General features: G+C 46.6%; 1 protein-coding gene across 4 annotated transcripts in view; it reads right to left on the reverse strand.

The window, feature by feature from the left end:
* Positions 1–15,323, reverse strand: part of MAPKBP1 (mitogen-activated protein kinase binding protein 1) — a 55,269-nt gene that overhangs the window by 20,131 nt on the left and 19,815 nt on the right. For all 4 annotated transcript variants that reach the window (XM_047864145.1, XM_047864144.1, XM_047864146.1 and 1 more), the window contains one exon: positions 8,009–8,100. In XM_047864145.1, the coding sequence (XP_047720101.1) occupies positions 8,009–8,100 (92 nt within the window). The remainder of the gene's footprint in view (positions 1–8,008; positions 8,101–15,323) is intronic.

A 15,323-nucleotide genomic window follows, 5' to 3' on the forward strand; every position in this document is an offset into this window, starting at 1 on the left:
CCATAATAAAGGAGACACTCAGATCTAGCTTATCAGACTTCTGTGAAGATTAAATGATTTTTTCTGACACAGAGTAGGAGCCAAGCAAATGGCAAATGCTAATATTACTATTCCTTAAGCATGGAAAGGAAGCTGAAAGGGGGCTCCTGGCAGTGGGGGAAGAGGTGCTAAGAGACTATGCCAGGTTTTTCCTTTGGAAGAATGGAGGTAAGTCCTGTTAGGACCTCAGTAATGGTAAAAACTTCAAAGAAAGCTTTATTTTTTGTTCTGGGAAGGCAGCCAAGAAAGGAGAGCAGGATTAAGCTTGGGGAAAGAAAATATCTGCATCTTCATTCATTTAAGGGATAACAAGCTTAGAAGGTAGCAAGGAAAGGATGGGGGAAACATGGAGAGAAATCACCTCAAGTGTCTAGGACAGCAGCACAGAAGCATGGAAAGAAAATGGAAGTGACATCTCCTGGCTAAGTTAAGATGCACCACACAAGAGTTTCAGTGAACTCTGAACATGAACTTTAAACATGAACTCCTTTAGTAGCCGGTCCTCTGCTCTCCACGCAGCAGGGCTCAGTAATAAGAGTTACCATTTATCAAGCACTTTCTAAGTAGCAGGCACTCTGCCAAGCAGCCTAGATGTCTGGTTTTAGCTAATCCTTACAGCAACCTTGTGATGCTGGTACAATTCTCCCCACTATACAGATGGAGAACCGAGATCAGAACAGTGAGGTAACTGGCTCAAGGCCACTCAGCTAAAGCTGAAGAGAGTCAGGACTCCAGAAGCAGTGCTCTAAGGAGTGCAGACTGCAAGTGAGTGGAGGAAAGAAGAGGAAAGTGAAGTTGAAGGTGAGAGAAGGGGAAACACATTGACCTAACATGCACGGTGCTTGGACAGGAGCCTGTGAGAAAAGGGAAAGAAGAGTGGGGCACTTTGAGGGGAAAAAGGATTTGGGCTACAGAATTTTTTTAAAATCAGAACAGGGCAGATGAAAACTATAGCAGTTATAGTTCCAAGTTCACAGATTTAGATATTTGGATTTTAATACTTTATTCAGTGTGCAAAAATTCACACACACACACACACACACACACACACACACACACACTCACTCACTTACTCATATGTACACCCTGGCCTGCCACCATCATGAAAAGCCTAGCAAGTTTTCCACCCAACTGATGTTTTCTAACTTTCTTATTATCTGTGCCGACCTACTGAGGAGGCCTGTCTCTGGAGGCTCATCTCTCTAGCAGGGACTTCTAGTCTGAGTGGTTACAGGTTACCTAGCTTTCTGATAGCTATACATAAACCATGGCAAAGGGCTTCAGCTGAGGGCTGATCTGACTCAACCTGACCCGACACATATTCCAGCTGACCACACTCCAAATCCAGAAAAGGTAGGTGATGAGGGCTCTATGATATGCTTTTGAGTTTTCCCTTAAACCCATCATCCTAAAGCTGCATCGTGACTTTCCAAGGGCAGTGCATTGGACTGCTTAAAATGCTTTCCAAGTCACCAAACACAAATTCTGAGTCTTGCTTGACCACGACATCTTGTTTCCTCCTCCTGGCAAGTTCAGCTCCATGGTGGGGGAAGGAAAGAGAGCAGCATGTGTGTGTAAAAACACAATGTAGAGAGAAAGATTACTGACTGTGAGGCAACCCTTCCCTTCTCTAAACACCCCCTACCCCTGCCATACACACACACACACACACACACACACACCATTAGCCTAGAAAAATCTCAGGTACGTCATTGAGGAGTTAAGCAAAGGAGAGAAACATGCAAGAGATAGACAAGAGATAGACCTCTAAACTGAAACTTTTAATTATTCAAATACGGAAACCTCCCAACATAGAGGAAGAAAGAGACCAACCCCATGGTCACAGCTCCACTTGTGGGGACAATAATGCAGGTGCTGAAATGACGGCAGAACTTGGCAAAGACATCCAAGGTTCCCACTAGCCCCACTGGCTGAGGTCCTCCCAACAACACTGATGTGGGAGCCACCTCAGTCTTCTCTGACCTTGAGCAAGCTCCCCATCTGCAGGGAAGAAGAGGGTGGGGTGCAGTTTGCATCAGTCTTTGGCCCTCTGCCTCCGGCCTCCTGGGCCCTTGACCTCACCCAGCACAACAGGCAGTCATTTTCATGTGTGCCCTTGCAGCACTGTTGGCTAGAATCCATGACAAGGGTTGGGCTGGCCCAACCGCCTGCCTGAGTCCTGTAATGCAGAACCCCAGGGTGCAGGTGCAAGGAGACAGTGAGGCCTCAGTCCCCTGGGGCCTCAGCCCGGGAGTCACGTGGTGGAGCACCAGTACCAGGTGCTGGGCCCACTGCCCAGGAACTCCTCTGAACCAGAAAGGGCCAAGCCCTCAACACACCCCTTCTCTGGACAGGTTCAAGCCTGCTGCCATCATGAAGAGCCAGGCATTCCCACAGGATCCACCTCCTACCAACCATCCTCCAGAAGGCAGAAATGAAAGAACCATGGGATGAGCAACAAACACAGCAGCACATACAGGGAGCAGGACACAGTAGATTCAAGCAGTGACCCTGTGCCTTGAAGTTCTTTCAGACCAGGTAAAATCAGAGGGACAAGAGGTTCTTCAAGGCTAACTCAAATGTCACTCTCTAGCCTTATTTAACATTACAACCTCATACCCTACCCCCATTCCCAATTCCCTTTCACTGCTTACACTTTTTCCAAAGCACACATCAACCTGTAATATTCTGTAAAGTTAACTTTTTGGGAGGGAAGAGATCTATCTGCATCACTAGATTGCCAGCTCAGTGAAGGAGGTATTTTTGTCCGTTTTGTTTACATCCCCAGGGCCTAGAAGATAGGCACTCAATAAATATTTGTGAATGAGTGAATATATCTTTAAGTCAGTAGCTATCAGATTTCAAAGCCAAGGAACCTCCTGATTAGCAGAACTGAGAACTAGGGACCTGGGGCAGGTGCATGGTTCTCCCCTAAGCTTTTAGGGCTAACACTTGAGGGCAGCAGTATGATGGTGGAAACAACAAGAAAACTGGGGTCAGGCAGACCCATCTACTAGCATACTGTGTGATCCTGGGCATATTCCTTAACTTCTCTGAACTTCAGTTTCCTTCAGTTTCATCTGTAAAACAGAAAGAATAATATCTACCTCACGGAATTGCTGTGGAAACTGAAGAAGACAACGGACAGAGTTACCAGCATGGTGCTGCTGTCCGTCTTCTGGAAGGGTACTCTGGTACACCACTAACAAGGAAAGCACTATCCAGGGGGTCAGCACTTACAACAGGAACCCCAATTATGGCATCCCATACACGACCTGCTGGGCACTAGTGATTCATTAGGGTCCTCAGCCAGGAATGGAATTATAAACTGTCCCTCTGGAAAATTGTATAGCTTTAATTACTCTAAGAGATAATGAATGAGGGTGTTTCCGAAGGCATCCTCAGTTATGGTCCTCTTTAGGTACTTGCAATCCAATACCTTCCAAATAAGTAATCCTCTTAGGCCAGGTCATGAGATCCATTGGCATCTCTGTTTCTGGGACATTTTACAAGTCCCTCCTCAAAAACACGAGAAAGGCTTGATGGTAATAACCCAGTGAATAACATGGTTACCTGTGTAGAGCTACCAGTGCATTTCTCTCTACCCAGAGGACTCTAAACATATCCCCTTCTGGAACAAAAGGTAAATCTCCGTGGGCTGCAAGACTTACAAGCCAGGTCAAAGTGCAGTGTCTGACCACCTTTCTCTCACTCGTTATGATCTAGCCACCACTGCCACTGCTCAGCTCCTCAAACAAGTGAGTCGATCCCTCCTTTCCCTGGAACCTTTGCACTAGAGATTTCCTCCACCTGGTCCACATTGGTGTCAGATCCTCATGTGTTCATTCCTCTTTGTCATTCAGACAGCAGCTGCATTCTACCTCCCACTGAGTTTTATCCACCCAGTCTTAAAGTAGCCCCTTGTCCGGCCCCATCCCCCGCCACACAAACCACTAACCACTCACTTACTCTCCCTTCCGTCACTCAGCTTTACTTTCTTCAGAACACTTACCATCTCTGTGATTATCTTGCTCATTTATTTGTTTACATGCATACTGTCTGCCTGTCCCTCTTGAACCTAAACCCCACAAAACAGTCACCCTTCCTGTTCTATCCATGGCTATATACCTTGTGCCTGGAATACCACCTGGCCCAGAGCAGGTTTTCAACAAATATCTGCTGAACAAATGAATGAAGGTATCTATGACCAAACCATTTGAGGAAGAAGTAAGGGGCCTCAGTTTCAGGTGTGAGACTTACAGAACAACCAGAAGACTGGCAATGAGGAGACTGATGCTTGTGAGTGCCCCTCACACACAAGACTCACATCCACCAGGGCACAAAGTCCAAGCATCTTCTCTCGTGGCCACCTGGTCTCTCCATAGTCCCACACACTCCCTGGCAAACCCCCACTCAGGGCTTGCCACAGACAGTACAAAGGTACTTCTGTGCTCCTTCAGCAGTTCAGGGAGAGATTTTTGTGGTATCATACCTGGTCCAATGCTTTGGAGCTGGGGACCTCAGCATAACTTCCAATATGGGCTGAGGGAATGGAGGGTCTTCTCAGGAAATATAGGTTTCCCCTCCTCCTCCCCAGTTAAAGCGACCAAGAGTCCTCCTCTGGGCTGCTGGAAAGAGCAGGTTATCTTTCCAGGACACCTCCACTTCAGTAGCTGCCCTGCCCAGAGCAGTCACCCAGGCCAGACCCTGAACTTTGGCATTGGCAGTCAAGGGAAAGCCATTCTCAGAACTGACTGGCTCCCACCGTGGCAATGGGGACTATGCTGGGCTCTACAGCCCCTAAATCCTCCACTAGGCCAGAAGGGGCCCAAATCAACTATGGATGTTCAACTAAACTGAATCCCTCAAAGAGGCTATCTGGGGACCCCTTGGCCTCCTGCAGCAGGGGGGCTGGAAGTGTGACAGGTGAAGGGTAGGCTTTCTGTGGAGAGAACAGCAAAGGGAGGAGGACTCTGGAGAAGAGAGGCAGGAGCCACTAAAACTGAGGGGTCTCTGCCCAGAGACTTCACCCACCTCTGCCTGACACACATCCCCCTCCACCCCACCCTCTTGGAGCTGTTTCATTTCCTTTCAGAAAACTTTGTTTTGGTTTGATATTTGCCTCTAGGCCTCTGGGAGACTTTTCTGAGCTTTGTTTTTCTTCTTGTTTCTAGGATACCTGAGCAGCTCCTAGAGCAACAAGCACAGTAGGAACTAGAGAGTGGGGGTGGGGTTAGGCTCGCCAGCTAGGAAAAGAAGAAGGGAAAGAGCCTGCTTGGCTCACATACACTTTGGTGGTCCCCAGACACCCCAGAGCAGCAACAGGGAGCTCTAGCCCACAGCAAAATGAAAACACTCAAAAAGACGCCATTTACAAAAGGAGAACTTGAAGTTCTAGGAATGTAGAAGGTCAGGGAGTAGATCACGGCAGTCACTGCCCAGGGCTGGCCCAAGCCAAGCACACTGAGGGAACCTACTAGATGTCACAGAAGGGAAGCTTCCATATACCACCTGGAAGGCTAATGACTGCCAGGCACACATGCCAGGCTGGGACCTGCCCACAAACAGAAGCACACATCCTTAAAGGCACCAGGCCTGGAGACAGGGGCATGGGGTAAAGAGGTGGGGAGCAGGCATCCACAATCCCTAGGGCAGGCACGCGAGGCTCAGCACGTACCAAGCAGCAGCCCAGGTCTTTCCTGCCTACCTCACATCCAGCCCCAACCCCATCTCCAACAAGAAGGAGCCCAGCTTTCCCAGGCAGGGGCAGGCATGGGTGGAATCCCCCTGAGGCAGGCTGCACTGGGTAGGCAGCAACAGAGGTCATTCATCAACTTGCTTCTGGTCGGGGAGAAGGAGGCCAGCTCAGCCTCTACAGAGTAAAGCCAGTGTAGCTCCCACAGCACCCCCACTGCATACATCAAATGCCAAAGGGCCACTCAGGAGAGACACTGGCCCGAGGACTCAGGGACAGAAGTTTCCCTGGCACAGATTGAGATGCCCATAAATTGGGCTCTTCTCATTCGTACGGCAGGCAGACGGCTACACGAAAAGCAACCTTTAAAAATAAGCAGAAAGTCAGATCTTCCCCCACCCCATGCCATTTTAAGATTAAGAGCTCTGTAGTCAGACTACTTGGGTTGAAATCCCAACCAGACACTCACTAGCTGTGTGACCTTGAGCAAACCGCTTAACATCTCTGTATCTTAGTTTCCTTCTCTAAATGGGATAACAGTATCAACTTTACAGGGTTGCTCTAAGTATTAAATAAAATCATTCCTTGCAAAGTGCTTAACAAAGTGTCTGGCACAGAATAAATTTTATTTTTTTCCTTTTTTTTTTTTTTTTTTTTTTTACTGTTTATTTATTTATGAGAGAGAGACAGAGACAGAGTGTGAGCTAGAGAGGGGCAGAGAGAAAGGGAGACACAGAATCCGAAGCAGCCTCCAGGCTCTGTGCTGTCAGCGCAGAGCCTGACACAGGGCTCGAACTCACAAACCACGAGATCATGACCTGAGCCAAAGTTGGACACTTAACTGGCTGAGCCCCCCAGGCACCCCCAGAATAAGTTCTTGATAAAAGTAGATTTTAGATGAGATGATAAAACTAAGAAAATCACATAGTGGTACAAAAAGTACAAGAGTTGCTGTGGAAATCACACTGGGAAACTTGGCACTCCCAAGCTGACAGTGGGGGAAGAAAGGGAGACCAGTGTGGCCTTCCCATTTTTGTGCTCCCACGCCTTGCTGGAAGGAACAGGGGTTGACAGAGAGACCCAGAAGCAGCAAAGTTGCCAAGCCTCCAAAAGAAACACTTCTGCAAAAGCCTAAAGAAACTATGGCTGGAGGGTTCCCACCTGCAGGAGCAGAGGAGTAAAAAGGTGGCAAGGGAAAGAACACCAGCCCCAAAACTCCACCTTTATTTCTTCCTTTTTTTTTTTTTTTTTAATGTTTATTTCTTTTTGAGAGAGAGAGAGAATGCAAGCAGGGGAGGGGCAGAGAGAGAGAGGAGGGGGGCAGAGGATCTGAAGCAGGCACAGAGCCCGATGTGGGGCTCGAACTCATGAGCCGTGAAATCATGACCTGAGCCAAAGTTGGATGCTTAACCAAATGAGTCACCCAGGAGGCCGAACCTTACAGCTCTCCCATGGCACTGACATCTCTCCAAGTGATGAGAATGGGCAAATGTTCAAAGCAGTACTTTTCATAAAATAGCCAGAAAGTCAAAACAACCCAAGTGCCCATCAACTGATGAACAGAAAAAATGTGGGACATCCATTCAATGGAATGTTATTCGGCCATAAAAAGACAAAGTACTGATACCTACCATGACATGTATGAACATTAAAGACATTATGCTAAGTTAAAAAAGTCACACAAAGCCAAATATTCTACTTATATGGAATGATTCCACTTATATGAAATATCCAGAACAGGTAAATCTATACAGACTCAAAGTAGATTAGAGGTTGTTTAGGACTGCAGGTCTTGGGGGTAAATGGAGAGTGACTGTTAATGAGTATGTAGTCTTTTTGGGGTGATGAAAATATTCTAAAATTGACTGTGGTGATGGTTGCACAACTCTGTAGATATGCTAAAAAAAAAAAAAAAAACACTGAATTTTACGCTTTAAATGAGCAAATTGTGTGGTACATTACAACTCAATAAAGCTGTTTTCGAAGGTGACCAGAAGGGAGATATTAAAAATGGTGTTGGGAACTGCGTGTAAGATAAAGTGTGACTCTGTATGTGTGGGTGGATGGCCAAAAAGCACGACAGGATGGCAACAAGGACAACATTCAACAGAGAGACTTTACCTGGCTCTGTAACTCCTTTACAAAAGTGGTACCAAAACAGTAACCAGGACACGTCTCCCAAAAGATACCAAAAACCCCTGCCCGCCCTCACAGGTTTACTAGCAGGGCTTTAAACTCCCATGCAATAAGACTTCTTCCAATGTACTTACTTACCCAGCTGGGTAGGCAACTAAACCGGATCGGGGATCGCAGGCAAGTCCTCTGCCTCCAGACACTGTTATTCCAAGCACCTTCTCCAAGGTCACCTGTTAGAGCAAGACAGAGAAGTGACACATGGACAGAGCCAAGTTGGGAAGGAGGTACTGAAGGTACCCACGACCGTCCAGCAAATGCCGACTGCTTTCTTCAAGAGAATGGGGCCACTGACCTCTCCAGGTTCTGGTCTGGCACAGGCCCCTTGACCACATGGGGAACAGCCAGTGTGTACCGAAGGCTTTTAAGAGGGCTCACTCTGTGGGGACCATGGGAAATAAAATGAAGTGCGAAAGCTCAGCTCATGGCCACGGAGGAACAAGCACTCCCCCAATCCACGAAGGCTCCATTTACAAGATAAAGCCTTGGGTCCCCACACTGGCCTCTTCTGTCTATGAGATTCAGAGGAGGTTACTAATCTTTGTGCCTTGGCAGGCATGAAAGAAAGGCTACTCTGATCAGAGTCAGAGTCAGAGGAATGAGGAGTCAGAGGAATGTTAGGTAGCAATTAGGTGACTCATAAGATCCCTGATCTTTGCATCCCATCGTGTTCTTCCCCTCCATCAGAGAACTGCACCTCCCCCCACCAACATCTGCCAGTTCATTCAGACTATGCGCCTGAGAGACAGAAACATGGCTTAATGCTGTATTTTACAAAGCACAGATGTTCAGAGTGCTCTAATTATTATTATTAAGCCACAACTCCCACAGAGATGCAAGGGATATATGTGTAAAGTGCTCAGAGATTCTGATAGGACATGGCCACATGGGACATTCACAATCACTCTCACCATCCATACTGTTACCCTACACTGGCTACAGCCCCGGGGCACACACTGGACTAACCTCAATTAGTTCACTGGCCTTTCTGCTAGATGATCCCATGGGAGATTCAGGCTGCCCTGGAGCCTCTTCTCACCCCACCTCACTCTCTGCTACAGAACATCTTGCTTGTCACTCCAGGTCCAGTACCCTCTAGTACAGTCTGGACTCGCTGCACTGGCCCTCCCCAGACATGTCCTTGGTCTCTCCATTGACTCAAAGAGATAGGCATCTGAATGCAGAAAGGTCATGTAAACAGGCTAGACTGTGCTCTGCTACGAGTCTCGGAGGCCTTAGGTGGTGTGAACCAGAAACACGTCAGAGGTGTTTATGTCTGTAGCAGGGTGGTCTACTCCTAGTCCAGGGCAGTTTCTAGAGAGGGGAAACCCAGAATCAATTAGGTGGCTTTAGGATCTCTCCTCCTCTCTTATCGTCTCAGCTGGAGAATTCAAAATCCTTCCAGAGGGATGGTATAAATTCTTATCTCCAGGGACCATTTTAGTTTGAATTAGTTGGAAAGAAATCCCCTATGGTGGCCAAAGACCAAAATAAATCTCCTAGGACATTATAGTTAAAGCCTGTTCCCCAGGAAGGTCCCCAAGAGTCTTCTGTGCTTCCTGGGGATGTGGACCAGCAATTCCAATACATGTCTACTCACCGAAAGAGGCAGTTTATTCCCAGGGCACTATACCAACCCACAGCCACCTGCCAAGCACCAGACTTGTCAGTTACCATGGGCCTACCTGAAGCACTAAACCTAGTGTGGGATAAATTAACTGTCCCCTACTCTCTGTGTTCTTGGTCATTCGCCCTACCTTATGCCTCCTTCCTCACTTTTTCTCAGCTTCATGATGCCCTGGCACCCAGTCACCTTTCTGAACGGGCTGAGCAGCAGGCAGACTGACTGGAGAGCACAAATACCCCTGGGGAAGTCCAGGGGACACTCAGTTCAGGGCACCACTCCCCATCCTGGCACTGTGCCTCCAGCTAACCCAGAAGGAGGGGTTCTCAGAAACATCCCTGCTGTACCAACTGCCTACAAGAGAGAGAGAAGAAAAGAGAGAGAGGAACCCAAGGCTAGCATTACCCACAAAAATGGAAAAGGTCAGCAGAATCAAGCGCAGAGAGCTAAAAGGCTGCTCAACTTCTATTCTCTTCCAGTGAATCATTTTAGGCAAGTCCTTTGGATCCAAATTTGCATCAATCCCTCCTTTATGCCTCAGCTTTGGTCCCAAAGAATCAGACCAGTCTGTTGATTCTCAGCTTTCCTTCCCTCTGACAGGAATTTGGGTAGGTGTTTTGTGGGCAGATGATCCAGCTCCACAGAAGATTCATTCTGAAACTAGCTTGGACTTTTCAACAGCAAGCTAAAGCAGGAAGGAGATGTAAGTTACTCACACCTTTAAGACCAGTGTTGGTCAAATATTTTTTGGCCACAAGCCACAGTAAGAAAGACAGTTTATGTTATGGCCCAGTATATAGATACACGTACATGTGTGCATGTGCATAAAAACGAAATCAAAGTTTCACAAAATAATACTTACTCTTATTGCATGTGATATACTTTATTTTCTATTACACTCTGTTTCATTACAAAATTATTCTGGTCATGGCCCACTTTATTGATTTCATGACCTACAAATGGGCTGGAAGCTCCAGTTGGAGAAACCTGCTACAGACCATCTTTTCCCGCTGGGCCTGGGCTCCAGGCTCTGATCTCTGGCAACTTTGTGTTCCTCACGCACTTTCCTCCTAGGACTCCTGGCAGTGGGACAGACATCCGGGCTAGGAAACCCCATGCGCAGGAGTTTGCCTGGGCTCAAAAGTTGGCTTGTTTTCAAAGGATTTATGGTTTTTGGCTTTTTCTGACTTTCTGAACAACTATCCAAAAACAAAAAGGCAGTTTCCTTTGGCTCTGTGGAGTGGGAGGAGCAGGGGAAAAACATTCAGGGGCATCAGCTGGTTTTTATTTTATGTTCTAACTCAAACCAGCTTCCTGTTTGCAGGGAGGTTTTGGGCTGAACTCCACTTTCAAAGGATTTCAGAGAGTCCAAGGCTCCTGCAGGGCCTCCAACATCTAGGCTTATTTTAAAAGGCCCAGCACAACGGAAATTATAAATGGACTGTCTCCCCGTCATAACCTCCATATCCTCTCCTTCCAAAAAGGTGGCGCAGCTCCCTTCTACCATAACAAATGACAGACCTGAGCGCCCCCTGCAAACATACCACCAGCTAACCACACCCAAGTTCAAGCCAGCTTCCACTGGCTCACGACAGCTGACGGTGCACTTCCTTTCCCACCTCCTCTTTCATTTTTTTTATTTTTATTTTTTTAATTTTTTTTTCAACGTTTTTTATTTATTTTTGGGACAAAGAGAGACAGAGCATGAACAGGGGAGGGGCAGAGAGAGAGGGAGACACAGAATCAGAAACAGGTTCCAGGCTCCGAGCCATCAGCCCAGAGCCCGACGCGGGGCTCGAACTTGCGGACCGTGAGATCGTGACCTGGCTGAAGTCGGACGCTTAACCGACTGCGCCACCCGGGTGCCCTCCCACCTCCTGTTTCAGTGACAGCACGTTGACAGCTTGAAATCAACACAGCGGGAGTACTTACACCATGAAAATCAGCAAATTTACAAACCAGGGCTCTTTTTTGTCCCCTCAGAGAGGTTATAAACATTCAACAAGACACCACTAAGTTCAGGTCACTGTTATCTCTCACTTGGGCTACGGCTATAATTCCCACATATTTTCTCCGCTTCAGGCCTTGCCTCCCAGAGTCTTTTTCTCAATATGGCAGGCCACAGTGATTCTTTTAAAATATATGAGATCACGTCATTACTCAGCTCAAAGCCCATGGGCTTCTCATCCTTAAGTTCAAATTCAAATACTTTTACCCTGTTTATAAGACCCTGAATCATCTGGCCTCTGGCTCCCTGTCTGACTTCGTTTCCTTCACCCTCCCCCTCTTCCACCACCTCAGCCACCCTGGCTGCCTGAAGCACCTCAAGCAGATTCTAGCTTCAGGTTCTGCATATGCTATTCCCGCAATTAAAATGCTCTTCCCGGGGCGCCTGGGTGGCGCAGTCGGTTAAGCGTCCGACTTCAGCCAGGTCACGATCTTGCGGTCCGGGAGTTCGAGCCCCGCGTCAGGCTCTGGGCTGATGGCTCAGAGCCTGGAGCCTGTTTCCGATTCTGTGTCTCCTTCTCTCTCTGCCCCTCCCCCGTTCATGCTCTGTCTCTCTCTGTCCCAAAAATAAATAAACATTGAAAAAAAAAAATTTTTTTTAAATGCTCTTCCCTTGCTTGGCTATTCACACAGCTAATTCACGCAGGTCTTTGCTCAAAGATCTCCTCGTAGGAAAAGACTTTCCGAACTAGCTTTACAGTTATCACTCTATACCTAACTTACCCTGTTTTATCTTCTTCATAGCACTTAATTCAGGTACAGACCCAACGCTGATTATATTTCTGTCCACATACTTACCGTCTGTCTTACTATGCAGATGAGGATGAGCACAAAGGGAGCTTAATGGTACAGGTATTTCATTTCTTAAGCTGATGGTGGGCACACGTTCATTCTATGATTCCATATGTCTTTATTATATGTCTTAAATATTGCATAGTAAATTTTTTTAAGGAGTCTTTTTTTATGTTTATTCATTTTTTGTTTGTTTGTTTGTTTGTTTGAGAGAAAGAGAGAGAGAGAGAGAGAGAGAGAGAGAGAGCTAGAGTGTGAAGGGGCGCATGGCAGAGAGAGAGGGAGACACAGAATCTGAAGCAGACCCCAGGCTCTGAGCTGTCAGCACAGAGCTTGACGCAGGGCTGAAACCTACGAACCACGAGATCATGATCTGAGCCGAAGTTGGACGCTCAGCCAACTGAGCCACCCAGGTGCCCCACATAGTAAATGTTAAAAAGAGAGAAAAGATAGGGTCTAGGACGTGGCATGGCATTCAGTACCTCACAAGCAACATCATTCTATAATTCACACCCTTGACTTTTCTCCTTATCCTTAAGCAATGGTGTTTTGACACTTACCCAACAATGTTGGGGGAGACGGTACAAAGAACTCAAGAATATGAGTTTTTGTTTGATTTAGGTTTCTCACTTAAGTGCTTCCAAGACTGCACAATGCTCTGACATGCCGCTTCCAGGGGAAGCTTTCAAGAACCACTGTGTGTATCCCTTCTCCTGACTGCTAAGCATGGCAGCAGGTGATAGGCTAGGGCCCCCTCAGCCTAGGGCCCTGAGTAACTTTAATGAACAAAGTCCCTGTGCTGATACACACTGAATATGAGCATGAGCAAGAAATGAGCTATCTGTTAAGCCAGGGAGATTTTTGAGGTGATTTTGTTACCACAGAATGACATAGCCTGGCAATTTTCATACTTTTTGGTCTCATACACTCTTTGGTTTCTTTATACTCTTAGAAATTATCAAGGACCCCAAAGAGCTTTTGTTTTTATCAGTATATTAGAAATTATAATGAAAATATTTTAAAATATTTGTTAACTCATTTTAAAATAATGAATCCATACATGTTAATATTCTTATTAAAAATAACACTATTGGGGCGCCTGGGTGGCTCAGTCGGTTGGGCGTCCGACTTCAGCTCAGGTCACGATCTCGCGGTCCGTGAGTTCGAGCCCCGCATCGGGCTCTGGGTAGATGGCTCAGAGCCTGGAGCCTGCTTCCGATTCTATGTCTCCCTCTCTCTCTGCCCCTCCCCCGTTCATGCTGTCTCTCTCTCTCTGTCTCAAAAATTAATAAACGTTAAAAAAAAAATTTAAAAAAAACCCACTATTTTCAGGGAGCCTGGGTGGCTCAGTTGGTTAAGCATCCAACTTCGGCTCAGATCACAATCTCACAGTTCATGAGCTTCAGCCCCACATCAGGCTCTGTGCTGACAGCTCACAGCCTGGAGCCTGCTTCTGATTCTGTGTCTCCCTCTCCCTGCCCCTTCCCCACTTGTGCTCTGTCTCTCTCTGTGTCTCAAAAACGAATGTTAAAAAAAAAATAAAAAACACTGTTTTCCGAAACAAGAAAAAAATTCAGTGAGAAGAGTGGCACTATTTAACATTTTTGCAAATCTCTTTAATGTCTGGTTTAATAGTAAACAGCTGGATTCTCCTATCTACATCTGCATTCAATCTGTTGTGATATGCTATTCTAGGTGAAGATGAAGAAAATCTGGCCTCATTTGAATATGTAACTGGAAAAGGGGGGGGAAATCCCATAGATCCCCTAAAAGGGGACGCCAGGGATTCTCAGACCATACATTAAGAACCAGTGACCTAGTCCCTCGTGAACACTATAGCATTCTTCCACGTAAGGAAGCAAGCTCACTGGTGTGAGAGTTGCGGCCTCAGCATCACTTCAGAAACAGAGGCAAGGAAGAGGTCCTATGAGAAAATAGCTATCCTCAAAGTCTGGGGTGGGGCCTAAAGTTCTAACAGAAAATTCAGCTATAAACCCTCACAGCCCAAATGCCAGTGAAACACAGCCCAAAAGACACACCAGTCCAGGTAACTGATTATGTCCAGTGACTTGGGATACGACTGCTCCAGGCAGCTGGTACCCTGACACAGCCACACAGTTCTAGGAATATTGCTTCATGCACAAGTAAAAACTCAGAAGAGAGCACCCACGTCATAATCTACAGTGATCTCCTCCACAGGCAAAACATAGCCTAGAAGCAGAGAAAATACTCAAGATGCGACCCAGCCTCTGCTTTAGCAGGTAGAGAGTGTTGAGATGGAGGAAAGCCTACACCAACCTGAGACAGGGTGTCATCTGTCCCCAGAAGTGAGGGTGCAGGAAGGCAGAATTACTAGAGATATACTGCAAAGGAGGGCTTGAATGCCCACCACTCCCAGCATGTACTAGGCAGGACAGTATTGTATCCTCCTGAGAGAAAAAAGGAAAGCAAAATTATCCCTCAACTTAATGAGATAAAGGGATAACTTCATAATAGCCTATTCCCAAGAGAGAAGGAAAGCCTAAAGCCAACTGTTTAAGTGCTCTTCTGGCTCTCATTAAAGTAGATGGAAAAAACAGGTGGCTCAAAGGCAATAGACAGGGCAGTCACTCATACTAGATAGAATAAAATTTTCCAATGTGCAGATTGCAGCTTATTAATGAGACTCGAAATTGACTGATTTAGTGCATAATGAATAAACAGAACAGAACACAAAATAGATCCCATGGCATGTAGTAAGGGCAAGTATTGATCATGAAACTTTTGTTTAGGGATGTGTGTGTTCTGGGTCACAATATAAAATGTATTTCTTGGGGCACCTGGGTAGTTCAGTCGGTTGAGCGTCAGACTCATGATTTTGGCCAGGTCATGACCGTCGGCCTCCATGTTGAGCATGGAGCCTGCTTAACATTCTCTCTCTCCCCTCTATTTCTCTCCCCTGCTTGTGCACACGCTCTCTCTCTCTCTTTAAAA

The sequence above is a fragment of the Prionailurus viverrinus genome, chromosome B3, assembly GCF_022837055.1.
Source record: "Prionailurus viverrinus isolate Anna chromosome B3, UM_Priviv_1.0, whole genome shotgun sequence".
In the NCBI taxonomy this organism is placed as follows: domain Eukaryota; kingdom Metazoa; phylum Chordata; class Mammalia; order Carnivora; family Felidae; genus Prionailurus; species Prionailurus viverrinus.